Genomic DNA, 23,340 nt, shown 5'->3' on the forward strand with positions numbered 1-23,340 from the left:
GCAGCCTGGATACTAAGAATTGTTTGTGTTTATGTTATTTATGTTGATAATTGATTGTATGAGATGATGTGTATGATATTGGAGCATAAGTGCTACCAATAGTTGTGTGTGATATATTGCTTTAGGTTGTTAACCTAGAAAGCATAGGCTAGTTGGAACCAAGACTGGTTGGCTCGACATGTGAGTCGATTGCAAACACTAGTTATTTATATGATATTAGATAACTTGGTGGACCATGATCTTGAGTTCCGTTAATGGAATGAACTAAGACTGGTTGGCTCGACATGTGGATCGATTGCAAACACGGGTTTGTCAATGTGATATTGGACAACCTAGTGGACCAGGGGTTTGAGTTCAAATATGGATTGACGATTGTAATCCATAAGTAATCGGTGGTTGGCTCGCTTCCTGCTCATATGTGCTCGTGTTGCACGGATCCCCTTTTTGGGAGGTATCCATAGTGTATGAAGAGGTCTAAGTCGATGCAAACACAAGATCATTCTTGTGGACCACATACTTCTAGTTTGAGAAGTAATTACCAACTAGAGGTTGGCTCGCCTCCTGCTCATATGTAAAGTGCTCGTGTTGCACTGTGCTCGTGTTGCACTGTGCTCGTGTTGCACTGTGCTCGTGTTGCACGGATCCCCTCCTTGGGTGGTATCCTTTGTTTATTGAGGGGTTTAAGTCGATGCAAACACGAATGGTAAGTGACGCTATTTCGTGGACCTCAAAATTGGTTATGCCCCTCCAAAAGGGAAGTTGTATTGTATGAATCTCTTCAACCGTGTAACAGGTTGACTTCAATTGTGTTAGCACGAAAGGTGTAACATAATGGACTGTTATTATTGTTCTATTGTTCGATACTTGGTTTTGTGTTGAATTGGTCTATTTAGACCTTAGGTAATTAGAAATCTACTAGCTGGGTTCTGACCCAGCCTACTATTTTTCAGGTAATAGAGATCGGGGAGCGCCACCAGCTTGATTCCAGTTCGTCAGTTCAGAGCTTCTTTCTTAGTTTTCGCTTTCGAGATTAGGTAGTTATTTGGAGTTTCACTTTCTAGATAGTTATTTGTTTCATTCGTTATTGTCCGACCTACGTGTCGATGATTCAGAACCATTATTTGAGTTAAGACAGTTTAATGGATTTCTTTTAGATGATTTATTGATTCTTATGAGCTTCACATTTGATATTATTTGTCTCTTTTGATGGATATATCGACTATGTTTACTGTTCTGCGGAGAAATGCTTTGAATTTAGGTTTTCATGGCGGCCGACGTGGAAATCTAGATTTGGGGTGTTACATGAAACTTCTAGAATTTTGGAGTTTATGTTAACATTATATACCGCTTAGCAACCAAATGTTGACGACAATAATACTGTTGAATTTGTTTTTCTTTTTATCACCTACCTGACTTTTTGAATGTCCATTTTTTTTCTGTCTTTATCTTCTTTCAGATTTATACTCTACACAAAATTCATGTGCAGCATTTTATTTCTCTTCTATTTATTTTCGGATTTCTTTAATCTTTACAAAACTAGGTTATTATATTATTCTTATTATTATTTTGAGGGTATTTAGCGATACCCCTCATCCCTAATGTCCAATTAGGGATGCCTCCTTTTTTAATTCGTTATTAGGGATACCTTTTTTTTTGCATTTAAAATTACAAAAATACCCATATCCTTATTGTTTCTCTTTTCTCTTCAATATCTTATACCTCTTCAATGTTATGCTTACCAACGTATTTTCGTTTCTCATAGTTTTTTTTTTCTCTTATCCACATTTTTTCTATACCAACAACATTTAACGAAAATTTAAAATTGATAAATCACAACAATTCGAAATAAAAATCGTAAATTTAAGAAAAAAATTTAACTTTCAATTTTTTTTAATGTATACGAGTTATAATTAATCGAAAGAACAATAGATATCAAGAGGTATTATTCAAATTGGTTACATACATCAATTTTAATGTAATATGAAAAAACAAATGGGAAGTTTAAAAAATTTCTTAAAATTTACGATTTCTATTTCGAATTGTTGTGATTTATCAATTTTAATTTTCGATAAATGTTGTTGGTAAATTAGACTAAAGATGGATACGACTTACGAGAAAAAAACTATGAGAAACAAAAAGACGTTGGTAAGCATAACATCGAAGAGGTATAAGAGATTGAAGAAAAAAAAGAGAAACAATAAGGATAAGGGTATTTTTGTACTTTTAAATGCAAAAAAGGTGTAATCCTAATATCCAATTATAAAAGTGGGCATCTCTAATTGGACATCAGGAATGAGGGGGTATCGCTAAATACCCCTTATTTTTTTTGGAAATTGACTACGATCTACGATAGTCATAACATTAGCATTGATAAATCAAAGATGTGATAAACACGAAACTACTACCGAATTCATACTCTAACAAAGAACGGGCCTATAACCCAACTAAATTATGACCTAAAGCCCAACACATTATTAATACCTTAATAACTCAAGTTCAGAAACTATGGAAATCACTTCCTCTGGGAATCGAACTTGCGATCTCCAGAATTTTAGAATTTATGTCAACACATTGGATCACTTGGATAACCAATCGTTAAGATTTTTCATTATGAATGGAAATAGAGATTTTAGACTTCAATGGAACCTTAAAGCTTGTGTGATGCCGTGGATCAAGCATAATCACGTTGATAAGGGATTGCGTCTAGGATCAGCCCAATATTGTTCTCAATAGTCAACACTCAAGAGTGGCACTTTCGTTATTTCAGGTGAAACATAAGGGGGGTACAAGTATCGATTGGGTATCTTGGACTACAGTGGGACGCCAGACTAGCCATATCATCCTTGTAGAGAACTGCAGTTGAAATGAAAAGAAGTCGGTTTTGGTTTTGACCGTTGGAACCGAAAGCAAGAGAATTTAATAAGAAGTGGGGTTATGAGTGTGAAACTAAATAAACAACTACTATAATTCTTTCTTCATCTCTTTAATTAGTAGCAGCGCAAATCAAGTAAAAAAATTAGTTTTAAAGTAAGAGGAGACAAGATCTGAGCATTTTAAGAAGAAGCCATAATAGAAGAAAGAGGGTCCTACTAATTATTTAATCCTTCATTAATTGGATTTAGCTAAATTAATTTTATAAATGGAAATTAATACAGTATGCTGTTCTCTTTGCTGATTCCAATGAAAAGGGCAATTGAATTTTGAATTGGACAAACCTCATTATTTTGACAAAATAATGCATGTAAAATAATTTAAGGTAGCCATTTCTCCATTAGTCTATTTGTTGGGTGTGTTTTCTCTTAATCATGATGAACAAATTACATAATAATCTTTGAATATACGAGGAGTAGAAACTTTCGCCGCTTTGGTAAACAGGAGTTTAACAAATAAAATATTGCTAAACATTCTTAGACAGAATGACTTTTAAGTCAAATGTGTGATCATTAATGAAATTACTCCCAAGAGATGTGTGGTGGTTAATAGAATTACTCTCAAGAAATGAGCACCCATTAGACAATGTGCATCTTCCACTACACAAAGTGAAAAGGGAGAACTTCAACAAAAAAAGAAAGTGGAAAGAGAAAATACTAGAAGTAAAGACCCCAAGAAAGCATTCAACAAAAAAAAGGACCCCAAGAAAGAAGCATATGAAACACAAAAAAGATAAAAAGATAATTGGAAGTTTACACTTCCACCCTTAAACAGTGCACACAACAGTTCTAAAGTTGTGCACAAATAGCATTAGAAGGAAGTTAAAGGGAAATCCCATAGACATCCTTGATTTGGATATAGGTACTTCTCTATGTGCGTGGACTTCGGATCAGAGACACATGTGGTTGACCATTTGGAGTCTAGTGTCAAACTTCAACGGAAACTCTTCATACGACAATATTAAAGTCGTTTGCTGACATAAAAAAAGTTAGGACATGTTCGTTGTTACCAGGGTCGTGACTGAGATTTTAGAGGTCCGGTGCCAAAATTTCATAAGGGCCATTCATATTACAATGTAAAACAAACTTTAGTAAGAACCCTTCTCATATTCACAAACATTATGTATGAAATTTACAAATTAGATATGACTTTAGTTAAAAAAAAAAAAAAATTAGATATGACTTTAGGGTCTCTTTCGACCAAAATCCATAACCAATATTAACGAAAAAAGAAAAAGTTGACGTTTTCCTCAAAAGTTTATACGATATGCACACATTAATTGCCAAAACCTGAAAAAGTCATCAAATTTATAAATGTTATTTACTTTTGATTGTAAGAACTATCGAATTTGCAAGTAAAATCAAACACAAGAAAATATTTTTGAAAACACAAAATTAAAGTGTGATATTTGTGGTTGTTGCTGGCTACTCGAAGGTGTTGTTTGTTTTTTTAGTTCTTCAGGTCTGAAATCTATGGATCCAATTCAGATTTCAGATGTTTGTTTTACAATTTAAGAAAATCTGAAAACCAATCTGAATTTAGTCAAGGTTTGAATTCGGCTGAAAAATAGCCCACAAATTTCAGACTTCAAAACAAGTCTGAAACAAGGGTTCAAATGCTGAAAAATGTCAAATGACTTTTATACCCCCTAAATGTAGAAAAATCTCTCATTAAAATATTTTACCCATCACCCCAAACAAGAGCACTACCACCGTCCCAAAACCAACCACCACCAGAACACAAAACCAACCACCACCAGAACACAAAACCACCACCACCTCAGACCACAAAACAGTCCATCACCACCATAATCACCAGAACATAAAACCACCGTCTCACATCACAACACCACCACCACTTCAGACAACAAAACAAACCACCATCACCACCATATCCCAAATATCAAAGAAAGAGACCCTTATTTGCAAATTCTCCACTTCGTTTATACTGTCAATGCAAAATCTCCACTTTGTTTTGGTAAAAATGGAGAATTGAAGATCTTACAAGTTGCATATATGCACTATTACCGAATCAGTTCAAAGGGTGTTCTGATCTTAATACCACCGCTTTCATCAATTTTATGATCCTTGCAGAAAATCCTGATTTCATTGTCTTCACTGGTAATCTTTTTCCCTTTGATCATTAAATTTACAATTCTTATTTTAGTTACCATGGAGGTGGGAAATTGGTCGCTTGTATCAGATTAGATAAACCCTACTTTGATCAAAAACCAAATATTAGTAATCAATACTCAATAACCAGAGAGAGGGAGAGAGAGAGAGAAAGAGAGAGAGAGAGAGAGATTTTGTAGAAGAACTCATGTTCATTGTTCATTCAGAGAGAGAGGGGAGAGAGATTCGCAGAGAGGTAAGAGAGAGAAGGGGGCGGATGGTTTCTAGCTTTTGGTTGGAGGGGAGAGAAAGTGAAATAGAAACCCTAATATTGGTTTTAGGGTTTTTTTGTTGAAAAATGAGAAAGAGTCCATTTTGTCCAAAATATAAAGTAGGGGTACAATGGTCAAAAGTTTAAATCAGACCTAATAATTCAGATCTAAAAAACAAACATTTAATTTGTAATACAATTCAGCAAATTCAGATTCAGACACAAATAAAAAACAAACATCACCTAAAATAGAAAAAACACCCAAAAATTAAAATTCAGGTGGTTTCAATCCCATGACCATCATCACACAACGCCAATGTGAAGCCACTGAGCCACTACTTCTTCTCTCATGTGTAAGTATGTTTAAGAAGGATTTAACCATTTCAAACTCGGTTTGTACATGACAGTGGGCCCTTTGTGGTAGGGGGCCCTGTGCGGGCGCACGATCCGCACCCCCCACCACACGGCCCTGGTTGTTACACACTAGTGTGCCCTAAAGGCCAAAAAGCTCATTACATGTGCCACATTCACGCTTACATGGACATGCCTTTCCAAGTAGTGCTAATCGATTTTACCATCATAAGTAGAAAACTTCTTATTTATACGCAAAGGAACTTTCTTTGGGACTCAAGTTTAACTACAACTTAATCATGCATGTACCCATTTTAAGTTTGGTAGTTCTGACAACACTATCTCATTTACCTGGCGCCTAAGTAGAGTTAACTTTAGCTCAGCTCAACGAATAACACAACGGTATGTATCGAAGACATCAAATAACTTGCTCAAAAACTCTAAATCGCTAGTAACATGTTACAACTATATATGTAAGAGGTTCCTTTGTTACGAGAGCCGATACAAGTGTGCAACTTGCACCCCACCAGATGCACCTACGAGTTGAGGCTTGAGCCGAACTAAAGACCAATTGTAATGAACTTGGCTTGGGCTTCGTCTAAATTAATAAATGTGTAATGTGTTTGGAAGTAAAAAGGGCTAAAATGCATATGGTAATTTTTTTTTTTTTGATGAGATATGCATATGGTAAATTAAGGTTGCCCAAAGAATTTTAACACTTAGAGTTCCTAATCCCCAAAAGGTGGAGAATTAACATCATTCCTGAGCCTACCCTAATTAAAAAAAGATTTTTGAGTGAGAGGCCCAAAAACAAAAATGAGAACCCAGTCTAAATTGTTAGGACATCTCACACTTTTCTGGTTTTTATTTTATTTATCCCTCTTTTACCCCTTCACGGGAAATTTTCGTGTTCTCTGACAATCTGATGGATGACAGCGAAGCAATTAATTTTCCGTACATGACGTAATGTCAGAGAAACATTTAGATTTTTTGAAAATTTAAAAATGGCGCCATTTTTTGACGAAATTTCAGGTAATTTTTTTGGATCCCGCCTATTATATTTTGTTTCAACTCCTTCTTTCTTCTTATTTATACATCCAAAAATCTTCTTCATCATTCTTATTTTGTTTCACATTTTATATTCTTCATCTCTTTCAATCTCTAAGAACATAAATTTTTTGTTCTTTCTCTCTCTAAAAGTTTTATGTTCTTATTTTTGGATGTTCATCATTCTTATTTTGTTTCACATTTTATCTTCTTTATCTCTTTCAATTTCTAAAAACATCAAAGTTTTCTGTCTTTCGCTCTTTAAAAGTTTTATGTTCTTATTTTTCTTCTTCATCATTCTTATTTGTTTCACATTTTATCTTCTTTATCTCTAAAAACATCAAAGTACATAACCAAATGGCCAGTGTACAGAACCATTCCCGGTACAAAAGAAAATTTCCAGTTCAAAAGTGTCCAGTACTGAACCAAATGGCCAGTACACGGAACAATTCCCGGTGCACAAGAAAATTCTCAGTACAAAAATGTCTAGTACATAGTCAAATGGCGAGTACACAGAACAATTCTCGGTAGACAAGAAAACTCCCACTACAAAAATGTCTAGTACATAACCAAATGACTTGTACACAGAACAATTCCCTGTACATAAGAAAATTCCCAGAACAGAAATGTCTAGTACATAACCAAATGGGCAGCACGCAGAACAATTCCCGGTACACAAGAAAATTCCCAGTACAAAAATGTGTAGTACATATTCAAAAAATGGCCAGTACACTAAATAACCCCAGTACACAAGAAAATTTCCTTGTACAAATTCAAAAAAAATTACCAAAAATGAAGAAATTTGTTGAGATTGGAAAGAGATAAGAAATAAATCTGGAAAAAGGAACGAAATTTGTTGAGATTGGAGAGAGAAATGTGAAGAGAGAAATATGTGTGGGAGAAAATAAAAAAGAAAAGAAATAAATCTGGAAAAAGAACGAAAATGGCAAGTTGGTAAATTTTGTAATGGCAATTCTGTAAATTCGTGGACAGTACAAGGTTTAAGTCAGGTGCGTCAGACTATTTGCAAAAAATTTCCCATTTCCCGGGAATTTTTCGGTGGCAATTTTGTAAATTTATTGAAAGTACACAGTATGTTGGTAGGCGTGTCAGATTATTTCTCAAAAATTTTCGAGTTTTCCGGGAATTTTTCGATGACCGTTTCGTAAATTTCGAAAAGAAGAAGGGTGTTTCGGAAATTCCACACACACCTCCTAACCATTAGACCTGCCCCTTATTCTTTTCCTGCAGTGGACCTGCTTTTTGTTTTGGGTCAAGGATTGGACCTTTTGCCCAACCCCTCATTAAAAAACTTGATGAAATTTTGTTCATCAACATTACCTCCTCACAATACAGAGCCGTGGGTAAAGGGGTGCCACCGATGGCACAGGGCCCACTCTTATCCAGGGGCCATCATATTAACCAGAGGTCAAAAAAAAAGTGTGTAACTCAGCAAGCTTTATAATACAACATTTGTCATTTGGGTATCAAATTAAGTCACAGATTCATTCTCCAAACCAAATTAAGTAACAGATTTTGCTTAACAGACAAATCCTCTTCGGGCGCGTCTATAGGCGCCTCTTCAAATTGCTTTAGGGGCCTCCCGGGAGGGATTGACTATAGTCAATTTCGTGGTCAACCCCGACACCTATGGGCGCCTCTCTTCACATATATTTGGAGGCGCCTACAGAAATTTAAAGAGGCGCCTCCTTCTTCTTCCGAATTACAAACCCTAGATGATACCAAAACTTAGTTTTTTATATGAAAAAAAAACCTAGGGATCACAAAACTCATCCAAGATTTCACCGGGAGACTCACCGGCAACCCCTTGATATTCCGGCACCGACGTGTTCCGTGTACCTTCACCGACCACCATCTTTATCATCCTACATTGTGGGAATCATCTTGAAAGTTGAAAATAACATGGTTGAAGAAGGAAACTTTAAAAAATTTGGGCATATATGTAGTGGGACTTCTCCACCTATTTCTGAGCATGGATTAATCGAAAAAGAGGTATATAAGCTTTTCTATACCCATTTAATGAATTTCCAATTTGTTTTTTACGTCCATTATTTTTTTCAGAGAAAGCTCGATCGGGTCGGACCCAACCAGTCCGATTTTTAACGGATCATCCCCACCGAAACTGTTCGGTGTTACCAGTCCGTTACGGGTCGGATCATCCAAACCGGAAGTTAAATATTTCTGATTTCCCCACTTTATTGTATTTCAGGTCTTTGATTTAAATAAAAGTCCGTGTCTTTCACCATGTTCTTTAGACCATTGGGATTTCGGAGGTCCCCATAGGGAGGACGAGTGGCATGCGGAAGTAAAGGGTACATTCCCATATTTTTTAAACGAAGGCTCATCTTGAACCACGGGGGAGAACAACCGCAAACCAAATGATTCAAGTGACAATGTACACTCAAATGATAACGTAGATTCAAAAGAGGGGCAAAAAATTAGTATTGATGTTAGTGAACATTTTGTGACCGAAGATGTGTTTGAAACTCGAGACAAGCTAGTCGAATGGGCTAAGGAAATCGGAAGAAAGCTTAATTTCGTGATTTTGATAGGCAAATCACAAAATAGAATTGGTGGGAAGAAACCAAAGTTACATTTAAAATGTGAAAGAAGCGGTGAGTATCGATCACATATGAAGAAAGATTTGGTTCCAAAAACAAATCCTCCTCCTGAAAAGAAAAGGAAAACTAGCACAAAAAAGTGCAACTGTCCATTCTATCTCAAAGGGATTCCGGGTGATGGTGATACATGGAAGGTGGAAGTTGTGTCTGGAATTCATAACCACGAATTAGCTGTAAGTCTTCTTGGTCATGCATATGCTAATAGGTTGAGTTGCAAAGAACAAGATTTAGTTGATAAGTTATTGAAAATTGGTACAAAACTGCGTGATATACTTTCACAAGTGCGTGCCACATTTAATGATAATACTTCCACAATGAAAACCATATACAATGCAAAGGCGAAGATACGCAGTTTGAATCAAGAAGGAAGAAGTCCAATGCAACAATTGATGAAGTTGTTAGTGGAAAGCAACTATGTTTATCATTTCTCGAAAAATGAAGAGACGGATGAAGTCACTAACCTATTTTGGGCACACCCCGACTCAATCAACATATTGAAATGCTTCTATACTGTATTGATGCTTGACTGTACCTACAAAACAAACCATTTTAAGAAGCCGTTGCTTCAGATTGTTGGGATTACATCTACTATGAAAACTTTCACAGCGCGCTTGTTTTTATGGATGGAGAGGTGACAAATCAATACGCGTGGGCTCTTAATCGTCTGAGAACATTGTTTCCTCCTGACTCAATGCCAAAAGTGTTTGTAACCGACCGTGAACTTGCTCTCATTAATGCCATTGGTGAAGTATTTCCACATGCCAACCGATTGTTGTGTACGTGGCATATTGACAAGTGTGTGGTAGCAAAAGTAAACGGTAACTTCAAACATAAAGAGTTCAAAAATTTCATGTCAATGTTTCGCCTGATTATGTATGCAGAGACCGTATCTGACTATAATCAAGCAGTGGAAGAATTTGTGAGGACATGGTCACGGTCAAATCTAAACGATGTAACCTATGTCCAGAAGACTTGGTTGATACTTAAAGATACATTTGTCACAGCATGGACGAATCAGGTGATGCATATGGGTAATAATACAACCAATCGTGTCGAGGGGGCTCATGCAAAGTTGAAAAAACATTTAGGCAACTCCGAAGGCAACTATGTTACATGTTGGGAATCTATACATGCCATGAACGAGATAGCTATTTGAGAGATCAAAGCTTCATTTGAGTATAGTCGTACAAAGGTGAAGGGCGCCCCTCACCAAAGCAAGTTTATGAGAGATCTTAGAGGGTATGTTTCACATGCTGCCTTAGACCTAATGGTAGATGAGATACACCGTGCAGATGGTATTACCATTAACGTCAAAAATTGTGGATGTGTTCTCCGATCTGTTTATGGGCTTCCTTGTGCACACGAGATGATTGATTTAATGAAACAACAAAAGGTATTTCCATTAGATATCATTCACCATCAATGGACTCAATTATCAATTAATCCCACTCCGGAGGAGTACAATGATCTGGACTCATCACATGAAATGGAACTACTTCATATGTTGTGGGGTAGGTCGACCGGTCCTGAGAGGAAAGCAATACTTGAAAGGTTGAGGGACGCTGTCTCGCCGCTTACGACCAACTTGTCTGAGCCATTACAAAAGACCATAACTAAAGGTGCTCCAAAGAAGAACAAAATGAGCAAAAAGAGAAGGAAGCCGCAAAATCAACGAAAAAAAACTTATCCGCTTTCGAATATGCCAAATGCATTGATGAAGATCTTCTATCACCTCCCATCGTACGTACACGTAATACTCGGGCTACCCGAGGGAGTGGAGACTGTTATTTAGATCAAATGCCGGTTATTATTTATCCATTTATAAATGCTATAATGATGTGTCGGGCGATGGTCATTGTGGGTACCATGTCGTAGCTCAAGGACTTGGCTTTCCTCTAAGTACTGGTTGGAAAGAGAATCGGAAGATCGTCATCGAAGATCTTCATAATCACAAAGATTTTTGGGAAGAGATGTTTAATGATGACTATTATTCCACCTTAGCGGCAACTAACAACTTTGATCCAGGTGTTGACAGAGATTGGTACTACAGTCACCCTTATACTAATTATGTCGTCTCCACTCATTACAACTGTGTATTGGTTCATCTCACTTTAGCAGGTTCAACAACTTTCTTACCCTTGCGTAATGGTCCCCCAGTTTCACAGTCAGGTAACTTGTCTCAAAATTATGAAATGATATGCATTGGGTATGTCAACGACTGTCATTTTGTTTCTATTAAACTTGGGAGAAATGCTATACTTCCTCCACTTGCATTACAATGGCAGAGATATGCAACTAATGAGGCCCGAGGTTGGTTCGATCTTGTTGGAGACAGAATTGACAACGAAGGCGCGTTCTACCCTCCACGTAGCGAGTCAAATGAACCTTCAGAGTTCGTAGTTAATCTTGATGATTGAAAAAGATATATGAGATTGTTTTGAAGTAAAATTTTTAATTTGAAAATTTTGAGATTATATTAGAGTAATTTAAAGTAATATTGTTTTGAGGTTTAATTTTTAATTATATTAGAGTAATTTAAAGTAATTTTTGATATAACTAACAAAGAGAGAGAGAGAGAGAGAGAAGAGAGAGAAAAGAGAAAAACTTACTGTCCGGACCGTCCTATCCGTTTCAGGACGGATGGGTTAACCCGGGACTAAATTTTAGCCCCGGGTTTAAGTTCGGACTGCGACGACCTCCGGCACCTTGTGTCACAAGACGGAGTGTCCTGTCCGTTCCAGGACGGATGGGTTAACCCGGGACTAAATTTTAGCCCCGGGTTTATGTTCGGACTGCGACGACCTCCGGCACCTTGTGTCACAAGACGGAGTGTCCTGTCCGTTCCAGGACGGATGGGTTAACCCGGGACTAAATTTTAGCCCCGGGTTTATGTTCGGACTGTGACGACCTCCGGTACCTTGTGTCACAAGACGGAGTGTCCTGTCCGTTCCAGGACAGATGGGTTAACCCGGGACTAAATTTTAGCCCCGGGTTTATGTTCGGACTGTGACGACCTCCGACACCTTGTGTCACAAGACAGACTGTCCTGTCCGTTTGAGGACGGATGGGTTAACCCGGGACTAAATTTTAGCCCCAGGTTTATGTTCGGACTGGACGACCTCCGGGACCTTGTCTCACTGGACGGACCGTCCTCTCCGAGCAGAGTACTGTTTTTTTCCTTCTTGTTATCAACTCAAATTCAAATAGTTTTATAAACATGAACATTTATACGAACCCAAAAAGTTTATCACATTCCACATTAATAATATCCAAAACGAACCGAACAAGTTCATCACATCTACATTAATAATATCCAAAAAGTTTCATAACATTCAAAAAAGATTCATAACATTCAAAAGGATTCAATATCCAAAATGTTTTTTTTCCATATCCACCCGTTGTCATGCATTTTTTCTTGGCCTCTTTTTTACAGCGGGTTTCCTTCTAGGTCCGTCCACTAGCTGGGAAGGATGAGAGGGTTCAGCTTGAGAGGGTTCAGCTTGAGAGGATGTTGGAATATCGGGAAGCGGTTGTTGAGCGATGACCATCTCTAAAGTTTCACGAACTGTTGTATAGTCGGTCCGATTTAGTGCCGCAAGGCACCTCTTCGCTCCTTCCAACTGAAAACAGACACACATGGAAAAAATCAAACTCATGATAGTCGAAGAAGATAATATAAGAACATTTGGTAAAAAACGTACAAAATATGTCATTGATCCTAAGTATTGTTTTTCACCAGATTTTCGAAAACGAGTATTTTGGACCCTGGAGTGCGAGACTTTGGTGAACCACTCTAAATAATTGGGTACGGATTCCCATTGATCCAGGTGACAAATTTTTGATCTATCTTCGGGGTGGAGTAGGTGATCCTCCCAACGCTTCCAATACCAAGTAGTATTACCGTAATTTTTTACTTCACCTTTCTTCAATACCTTCTTCGGTCTAATCGGCGCCTTAGGAATTGTCTGAACCAACCCCAATTGCCTTAAAGCCCTATCTGAGTTATACGACTCGGCGATGTCGTTAACCACAAGACATCCCGTGTAGTATGAGTACTCGGGTGTATCTATTACATCTACGGACTCCATGGGCTGATATGGATCCCAAATCACCTACATGATACATATAAATATGAAAGATATGAACAAAAAAGGAAAAGAAAATAAAAGAAGATTTAAATATACTTACATCTCTCTCCGTTAGATCGTCTAACTGCTCCCGGAGGTTGTATAATGCACTCTTTTGGGTTCCTTTCATAATGTGCTCCTCCCATTTATGCACAGGGGCGAGCCCACATAGGGGCCCGTGGGGGCGCGTGCCCCCATGGCCCAAATGTGAGCTCCTTAATTAATAGGCTAAGACTCAGGTTGAGGGTGCCTCTAATTCCTGTCACCATAATCATTTAATATTAAATTCCCAAGGCCCATCATCAATTTAATAGTATTAAATTTCAAAGACCCATTTGAACAGATTCTCACACCGTGTAAACTGTGGACTGAGCAATTGAGCAGTGATGTGGCGTGGACCATTATGACCATTAAACTTTAGATAGCTTTCTTAAACTTTAGTTAATTTCCTTGCTTTTAGTTTTTTTTTTGTTGAACTTCCTTGCTTTTAGTTAGTTTCCAATTTTTTTATAACTACTAATTTTATTCTTATTAAACTTTAGCTTTCTATTTTAATTAAAACTAACTTTCCATTACACCACTACTTGCCAATTTAAACTCTAATTCTAACCTAAATAGAAAACAAATAATTTTAAGAAGTTATATAAATTTTGCTAGTCGAGTTTTTTTACAAACCACAATCTCATCCTTTTTCTTTCTCGTGACATCAAAGAAGACAAGTATATAATTTTTCTTTTCTGTTCTTATTGATTTAAATTAATCTTTTTATTTTCAATGAATTCGTTTAAGTCCGTAAACTAATTCAACTTTATACATATGTTACTTACATTCCCCGGAAGCCATGGATAGATATTTTATGCGAAAAAATTATGGATGAATCTTCATCACAACCAAGAAATTTTGTAATAGTTCACAAGAAAAGGAAAAAGACAAGAACTCGAAAGAAAATCGTAATAGTATTTTGTTGCCATCACCACCAATGGAACAAGAATTGCTACAGTAGAAAGAGTGTTCTCTGGTATGAATATTGTAAAAAACAGATTACGGAATCGAATGGGAGACGAATGGGTGAACGATAATTTACTTGCATACATCGAGAAGGATGTATTTGATACTATTAAATGAAGTTACTGTGCAACGATTTCAGAAAATGAAAACTCGTCGAGGACAACTATAACTATGTAATAAGTAAAATTTTTATGAACCAACAAAAGTAATTTTTTTAGAATATAAATTTGTTATGTCATTTTACTGAAATGTGCCCCCACATCCAAAAAATCCTGGCCTCGCCACTGTTTATGCATACGGGGAATGTTAGGGCTAGCCACATATGAATGTTTCAGAACGGATAAACCAAGATTAAAATGATCATCTATCCAAGCCTACAAAAAAAAGTAATGTCTTAGACATGAATATTTTAACTAAAACTAAACAAATCTATAAATAATCAATATAAATCAAGTATTACGTGCAAAAGTGTCAGGTAACCTGTCATCTAATGAGCACCATTTGTCGAGGCTAACCCAAGTTGCCTATAAAGAAAGGCAAGCACAGCGGTACCCCAAGAGAATTTAGGAGTCTCATCCAGGTGCCTCAAGTACTGTAGGAAAATAACTGGGACCTTGGAACCACTTTTATCAGTGAACAGTGTTGACCCTAACAAATGCAGTAAGTATCCTCGTGCACAACAGATCTTTCTTTCTTCAGTGTCATCGTCTTTCGAACCGCTGAGGTTTTCTCTCAACCATCTCAACCGGATACTTCTCGAGGAACCCATTTCTTCTTCGACAACCTCGTACTGAACTCCTAGATACCAAGAAACCAAATTTAAGTCTTCTGTTTCATCCTCTTCTTCTACAGCGACCACACGACCATCAATCGGAATTGAACAAATACGATTTACATCGTCTAGTGTGATCGTCATCTCTCCAAACGGCATATGGAAACTGTCTGTATCCTCGTACCACCTCTCAACAAATGCAGAAATTATAATCCGATCCAACTTCTGGTACGAGTACTTGGCAATGTGAGCCAGTCCGGTGGTCTTAACCAATTTTTGAACAAAAGAGCACTCCCGATCCAAGTCCTATATTTGTGTTTTCTTTTCATCATAAATTTCTTGGACCGAAAGAGACCCAGTAAGAACAACAGGAGCGTGATTGTGTAGTTTCAGCAACGCTCTCTCCTGAAAATAAAAAAAAATCAAACGTAACAAGAATATTTAATCACAAAGTTAATTCAACACCACACTTACCGGTTTATTCCATATTTGGAATGCTATGTGTTTCTTGAATCCTTTCAACAAGGATCGATCAGACGGACCCCCTGAATAAGGGTCTGAAGGATCTGCATCAACTGGTTCTTGGGTTTCATCGACCGCCATTCGACTTTGAACTCTACGAGCCCTAACACTCCCGGTAGGATGCACACGTTCAGCCATGATAAAATTAAGACGAGCTATTACGAAATCAATACAAATCAATCTCCGTAATCAATAGTTTACTTGTTACCCATTTCACTGACAATTTTAACAATACCAAGAAATGAAACCAAAAAAACCATAATCAATTAACACGCCCAAAGACAAATCAATCTCATTAATCAAATAGTTTACTGTCTAGGTCGAATTGTTTGGTACTGTCTAAGTAGAATTGATTTGGATTGTCTAGGTCGAACCAGTTCGGACTGTCTAGGTCGAACCAGTTCGGACTGTCTAGGTCGAACCAGTTCGGACTGTCTAGGTCGAACCAGTTCGGACTGGTACGAGTCCGACTGGTATCAGATGTTCATCGGACTTTTTCTCAGTGAAAACTAAGTAAAACTACTTAATAATAGATCGAAATTAACCCATCATTCATCATAATAACTACCATTACCACACTAAAACGAAACACATAAAAAATGAGGAAGATTTCTTAAGTGTTACCTTAAAGATAGATGGAGTTCTTTGAAGGATTTGGTACGCCAAATTAGAGAGATTTCGAGCAGGAATGAGTGAAGAAGAGAAAAAGTTCACAACCTAACAAGAATTTCCCCCATGAAATTTGAGTGAGATGAAGAAGAAATCGTGCCCTAGAGAGAGAGATAGAGGAGTCGTGATGAGAGGCGCTGGTGTAGAGAATGAAGGGATTAGGGCAAGGGCGATTAGGGCAAGGGCGATAGGGCAACCAGACTTAAGTCAACCGGTCAAGGTTTTGGAGGGGCGCTTGGAGGCGCCTAAGGAAAATAATGTTGTTTGAGGGATGCGCCTATAGAGGGAGGCCCCTAAAGCAGTTTAAAGAGGCGCCTATAGACGCGCCCATCCTCTTCTATTCTATCTCATTCTCATAACTAACCATTTAACAGCCCTAACTAATTAAATTCCTAACTTAAACACCCACTTTAAAAGAGGTGTAAGAAAACTACTTATCGTTCAGCCCTTGGGTGCTAATATGGAGTACTACTTATTTACTTAATGTGATCAAAGCACACTAGCAAAGTGGAGGTGAATATATACTAACTAATTAAAGGATAGATGATGGACGTATTGTACACCCACATTTAAAGTAGGTCCACAAATTAGTACTCAATTTTCTAAAAATAATTATGGTTATTTGTCAATGATCAATTCTGTTCTGTTCTGTTCTGTTCTTTGGGAGGTAATATCCAGAGTTTGTCATAATTTTAGCCCACAAATTGGATTATCAAAAAAATGGTGGATTCCGGTGACACAACTGAAGAATCTACAGAAGAAACAAGGCAATCCGATAACCTCACGACTGAAAAATCGAAAGAAGCAATGGATTCCGGTAATCCCTCACCGGAAATTTCAAACGAAACAATGAATTCCGAGAATGTCAAGCAGGAAAAATCAAAAGAAACAATGAATTCTGAAAACCCCACGTTGGAAAACCCCAAGAAAATGATGAATTCCCAACAACCCATGACGGAAAATCCAAGGAAACCTTCTGCAACAGAGATTTCACAATCAACCGATGTCGAAAATCCATCATCATTAACAGAAATATCTTCAGTGATCAAAAGATGGAAGAGAGAAGATTTATTAAAGAAAGCCTCTTTATTGCTAAGGGCAGCCACCATGTTCTTTTCATTGCTTTCTTTCTTAATTATGGCTAGTAATAAGCATGGTGATTGGAAGGATTTTGACCAATACCAAGAATACAGGTACAAGAAGATTAATTGTTAATTTTGAATTAAATTAAATTAATCTTGATATATTTATTTTGATTAACGTTTAAATTTAACTTGTTTGTTTTGTTAGGTATTGTTTAGCTATAGCAATACTCGCAATAATTTACTCGGTCGCTCAAGTTCTATATCAAGTCAATCGAATTTGGACCGGAAAAGATTTAATTTCACAGAGGAATGTTTCAGTTTTCGGGTTTTTGGGCGATCAAGTAAGGAATTTTCCTAATTAACAAAAACCATTAAATCATATTAGATTATATTTAAATTTTTAATTTTAATTTATTTTGGTATTAATTAGTTATTACGATTATTTTTCTAGATATTGGCATATCTATTGATTTCATCAGCATCAGCAGCAATCCCGCTGACAAATCGGATGAGAGAAGGAGCAGATAATTCGTTTACAGACTCATCTTCAACATCGATTAGCATGTCATTTTTAGCATTCTTAACAATGTCATTATCTGCTATAATATCGGGGTTTAAGCTCTCTAATCAGAACTATTTCTGAAGTTTTAATTGTTCTAGTCTTATTATCTAAAATTTATGGGTTACCTTTGGTACAATTTGAAACTCCACAAATTTCAAAAAGGTCATCTCTAATATTTCTATTAATTTTCTGGCCCCTGTGAAAAGAGTGATTTCTATGTAAGTATACTTTTTCTACAGATATCATTGTCGGGAACAGTAACAAGAAGATTATAGACCTCATAACAAGCAACAAATGAGTATATACTCCAATGCTAGGGTGAAATCAATATAAGAGTTCGCAGAGGGCTTGTATGCTCAGCTCGAGGGTTTCTGGAAAAAATGTTGGAAAAACTTCGGCACAAATGAGTGGAACGAACAGACCGACGACACTAGAAGCACTACAATTAAAAGAGTTGGAGATAGCATTCAAATACAAAAGTAAGGGTAGAAGGTGACGCCATGACGGTGTAACAATAAGCGCTTTCACTTCTTCTGAACCCAAAAATGCCCGAGGGTGCCCTTTAGGATGCTCTACGGAACAAATCCAAGGGAGACTGAGGTATGTACTTCAATATCATGGAATATCTCGTTTTCTTAAGGATAGAATAAAGGATATTTTTGGAACAGAAGGAACAGAAGGGATATTTTTGAATCAAGGCATAAGAAACTTCGAAATTCGAGAATCAATGAATGGAAAAACTGGTTAAGTTAGAAAAACTCACTCAAAGCTGAATGACTGAATCGATCTTAGAGGCTAACTAGGGGTAGTCTGACTCGTCACTATGACGAGAAATCCAGGTAAATAGAAAACTGGCTATAACTCGCCTTTTCTGCGATTAGCGAGCAAGAAGGGCACACCGTTCAGGCACGGAATATCATACGATTCTGCCAGACTATTCTATTTCATTCATTCTCCATTGAAACCCGTCTACTCCGGGGATCCCATAATCTGGCGATTCTTTCATATGATTTTTTTTCGTGAATTCGACATCATTGATCTACAACCATCTTTTCTTTTTTCCATTCCAAAAAAGGAATGGTTGGTATGCGGTCCGTCCTTAGAAAGACCTGGAATCCCCCTAATGCGATTGTTCCAAAGCGTGCTTGGTGAGGTCTATAGCTTAGAGAATTAGGGTCTGGCGTTGTGAGCCAATGTTAGAGGTTGGAATCCCTCCTCGCCCACAACTGGCCCAAAAGGACTTTTCATTTACCTTGAAGGGTAGGAAAAATAATGATAGAAATAGTGGACCCAAAGCTATGGAACCTGAGTTTGGGTCTTCATCCAAAATGGAATGAGTCTATCATGAGATATAGTATACCCCGCAGAATCAGCTTAATCTAGGTAGAAATTTCATCAGCTCAAAGAGTTATAACATTTTCTAATTTGAACAAATTTAACATTTTCGACCCCAAAAATGATGAAATAATGGCATTAACAAAGTATACTGATTTAGTTGACAAGTATAATCTTACAGTATGGGTAGAAATGAAGAAAGAAACAATTATGAAACTACATCAAGTGTCGCAGATGTCTGTCAATCAGGGGAAGCTCCAAATATATAGGCACTGAAAAAAAGAAGAGATATTAGTACAACAACAATCCTAATCTGAATTACAGGACTGAATCAAAATAACTCTTGACTGATTAGAATTCATGTTCAATCGTTCTAAAATACAAATTTTCAAATAATGGGTTTGGTTAGTTCCGAAAGTGGTGAGACCGTGAGAAGACTGCAGAGACTACTTCAAACCCTTGTATTATTTTTGTCAGGAGGCATGCAATATATAGAGATCAGCCAACCTCAACAACAGAACTTAATAACAGAAGAATGTACAAACTGATACAAAACAACACCAAGGAGATAAAGCAAATTCAAGGAACTGTCATCATTAAAGGTCTAAGAAAAACTATCGAACAATGTAACTTGATGATTTCTCGAACACTACAATCGAATTTCCTGACTGAAGAGGAACAACATGAGCAAATCTTTCTAGTACAAGATTAAGTGAATGTTCGGTAAGTTTTTTCATTATTGTCAAAAGAATCATACGAACAGCTTATGGACATACAATAATAGCAACCATGTTTTCCAAGCTCTGGCACGTAAATCTACCTGGCCCTTCTACTCAGAATAGAGTAGGACCTATTAGTATCCTACTTGTTTTGTATTTCTTAATTCTGCTTCTGGCTTTTCGCCAAAGCATTTGCTAGAAAATTAGCCCTCAACCTATGCTAGCATCCACGTATAAACTAGTAATTCGATCATCAGGTAGACGAGATCTAGAAATTTCGCCAACATTGATTGACATAACACTGAGAGCATAATTATCACCGACTACTAATGCCTAGAAACTTGATAGTAGAAAATTAAGCCCAAATGAGAATTGACATTAAACAAACTGATATTAGCCTACATAAGATCCAAAAATATGTCATTTAGATTAAACATAATCTAAGCAGTTGGTACTTGGTACTTCGGATCGACTGCTACAAGCGAGTAACTCAAGGTCGGTCCAGACTTGGGAGTAGTCTCAAACGATTCCAAGCTGAATTTTGGAATTCGTTGTTCTGTTTCAAACGTTGAATTGTAGGGGTTTAATCTAGCTCATTAGAGTAGACTTTATAGCCTACGAAAAAAAAGGAACTATTATATATATATGTGTTATGTTTCAAACTATGAATTGCTGGCGTTCAGTCCAGATCATTAGAGTAGATTTTATAGTATAGGTTAAAACTCCGAAGAAACTCGGCCAAGTACCCTCCCCCCCCCAAACTGTTTAGATAAAAATTCATAATGCGTAGTTTCCCTCCATGAGAACTGTTTTTCACCTTAAAGGGCAGATAAAATGAATTGGTACACCATTTGATACGAAAACTGAGTTCTAATAAACCCAATCCCTTACTAATTCACTGAAGTGAAAGAAGAATAGTCAATCGGGTAACATGCCTCCTTTTTCTTACTTTCTATTCCTCACAGAGTCAATTGATTAGTGAAATTAGTAACTTGTAAGTTGTAAAATGCATTAGAAGGTAAAACAATAAGATGGGAAAGCAAATCCCCGTTATTCCTATATCCAGATCTTAAAAGAGCAATAACAAATCACATAATTATTCAATCTGAAAAAAGTCTAACGACAAGAAGGATAATAACAACAAAGGTGCTAGAGGATTCAACTCACTTTTGAGTTTGAGGTCCTTTAACTTTCAGATATGTTTTTATTCTACTTCTCATCTTCTGCCATCTCATCCGAATCCGAATCACTTGCATTATACCCTGAGGAAAACAAACATTTCTCAGAAACAATAGACCAGGCCAAATTTCGCAAGTGGGAAAGCAATGTGATTATGAGGGAAAGCAATCCCGAAATGTAATTTCTGCAATATCTTACAATGTTGTTTGGTTTGTTCAGGGGATTTAGAGATCGATTTTGTCTATAGACTATTACATTCTCTATTCCAAGGGAAAGGGAATAGCAAACCCACCGACCGGAGTTCGGGATTCCCTCTAGGAGGATCTAATTCCCCCTCAGAATGTGATTCTTTATTCATTTTATTGTAATCAAACTTTAGTTTGGAATGAGATTCCTGGTAATTGCATTTCATTCTTTTGCCCCAAACATGGCCTAAATGACAATCAAAACCCAAAAGAGTGGAGGAGAGAGAGAGAGAGCTCACCAGGGCGTTTTTCGCTGACTTTCCACACTGAAGATCGACATTTAGCAGCTTTGGTGATCCAAGCTCTCCCCTAAAACAAACAAACAATAAAGAACCCAAGAACACAAGCAATACTTTAAACTTCAAAGAACTAATCTTTCAACTATGGAGCAGCAAATACATTCACTAATAGCAAAAATAATCAAAACCCACATCAAATACATTAACTAATAGCAAAAACTAATCACAACCCAAATAAAAAAGAACATAACAAGAACAGTAATAATGGAAAAATAGTTCAAACCTTTTGGGCATCTCTAGGAATTCCATACCCACTATTATACATCTGACCTACCAAAACCTGCATACTTATATCACCGGATTTGGCTTCTTTTAGGGTATCTTGAAACCAACGATGTACACAATCAGAAACCACTTCCGATAATGGAACCCTAATATTATTATTTGGGTTCTCCATTTTCAACTTCAATTGGTCAGAAGATCCACTTACAGAGACTAGTTTTGGTACTTCTGACATGGGTTTGTGACGTCTTGAAAGATTTAGGTTTTGTTTAGTACTTCTTGAGAAATCTAGTAGTCTAGTTGTAGAAGGAAGTAATTTTCCCATAAAACAAGACAGATTCTAGGTTATTAAATGTATTTATAGAAGTACAAATAAAGAGAATCATTTGAGAGCGAAAGATTTTATCTAGTTTTCATGGTGGGTATGAAGAGGAATTTATCCAAAAGGGGATGCTTGATTTTGTTTATTAGGGTTTACTTGAGCCGGAAGTTTGAAGCTTAAACCTCCTCTTCTTGGCCTTCCTTATTGAAAAGAGAGAGAGTGATATGTACAGCTTGTATGAGACGTCATTAAAGATCTTGTACCTCCTCAATTAGTCAGATTAGATATTATTAACCGTTAGATCTTGATCAGAAGATCTAAACACCTCTCAACAGATATCTTTGACTATCCCCAACCCAAACTTTAGAGGGAGGGGCTATCTCTTTTGACCACAAATATCTTTTGGCACCCGCTGCAATACGAAATTTTAAGCAAAGGTTCGGATTTGGACCAGTCCGGCAGATTTCAGACCGACCAGCCGAGCCCTTACTTTGGGGTTCAGACTAACCAGTCTGTGATTGAGTTTCCGAGAGTATTTTTAATGGTGGTTTTGGATCAAGGTCCTCTCCCTCTCTAATGGCTAATCATGGATCAATGTTCTTTATCTCTCTAACTCGTCATTGTTGATTGTGATTATGGGTTTAGAAACAAAAATTTTTTCCATGATAAAGTGTTGATTATGATTCGGAAAAGGAGAAGAGATGAAGAATAATAAAGAGAAGAAGGAGAAGAACAAGAAGAAAAGAAAAAAGGGGGTCTGCCTCCTAAGTAGGCAACCACTTCGTATCGGTACCTTGAAGGTCGGGGGCTAACAACCCTATTAGCGGGTGCTATTAGCCGCACCCAACTTTAGATGATATTGAAAAGGTCCATGTTTCCTCCAAACATCACCCACTTTTAATGTTTTCATTTTCTTCTTCC

General features: G+C 37.1%; 3 protein-coding genes across 4 annotated transcripts; 2 read left to right on the top strand and 1 right to left on the bottom strand.

Moving 5' to 3' along the window:
* Nucleotides 1–8,634: 8,634 nt before the first annotated feature.
* Nucleotides 8,635–10,509, top strand: LOC147568551 (protein FAR-RED IMPAIRED RESPONSE 1-like). The gene is made up of 4 exons (XM_086660129.1): nucleotides 8,635–8,724; nucleotides 8,942–9,044; nucleotides 9,150–9,881; nucleotides 9,923–10,509. Exons 1-4 carry the CDS (start codon nucleotides 8,635–8,637, stop codon nucleotides 10,507–10,509), a joined length of 1,512 nt encoding a protein of 503 aa, XP_086516255.1.
* Nucleotides 10,510–17,096: 6,587 nt separating this feature from the next.
* Nucleotides 17,097–18,280, top strand: LOC147568552 (CASP-like protein 4B4). Its single transcript, XM_086654964.1, has 3 exons — nucleotides 17,097–17,644; nucleotides 17,742–17,877; nucleotides 17,988–18,280. Exons 1-3 carry the CDS (start codon nucleotides 17,172–17,174, stop codon nucleotides 18,177–18,179), a joined length of 801 nt encoding a protein of 266 aa, XP_086511090.1. The 5' UTR covers nucleotides 17,097–17,171; the 3' UTR covers nucleotides 18,180–18,280.
* A 1,275-nt stretch (nucleotides 18,281–19,555) lies between these two features.
* On the bottom strand, nucleotides 19,556–22,663 carry LOC147568553 (uncharacterized). 2 transcript variants are annotated; one of them, XR_015231056.1, is made up of 4 exons: nucleotides 22,099–22,649; nucleotides 21,816–21,885; nucleotides 21,178–21,414; nucleotides 19,556–20,885 (listed from the first exon to the last, which is right to left on the bottom strand). XR_015231056.1 is itself a non-coding variant. In XM_086654965.1 (4 exons), exons 1-3 carry the CDS (start codon nucleotides 22,420–22,422, stop codon nucleotides 21,362–21,364), a joined length of 447 nt encoding a protein of 148 aa, XP_086511091.1. In that variant the 5' UTR covers nucleotides 22,423–22,663; the 3' UTR covers nucleotides 19,556–19,705; nucleotides 21,320–21,361. The 2 variants fall into 2 exon arrangements, 1 of the variants encoding a protein (XP_086511091.1); XM_086654965.1 differs by having other exon boundaries at nucleotides 19,556–19,705; nucleotides 21,320–21,414; nucleotides 22,099–22,663.
* Nucleotides 22,664–23,340: the final 677 nt, after the last annotated feature.

This window comes from Eschscholzia californica, unplaced genomic scaffold (assembly GCF_041429995.1).
Source record: "Eschscholzia californica isolate CP2 unplaced genomic scaffold, dmEscCali1.0.p SCAF_1, whole genome shotgun sequence".
In the NCBI taxonomy this organism is placed as follows: Eukaryota; Viridiplantae; Streptophyta; class Magnoliopsida; order Ranunculales; family Papaveraceae; genus Eschscholzia; species Eschscholzia californica.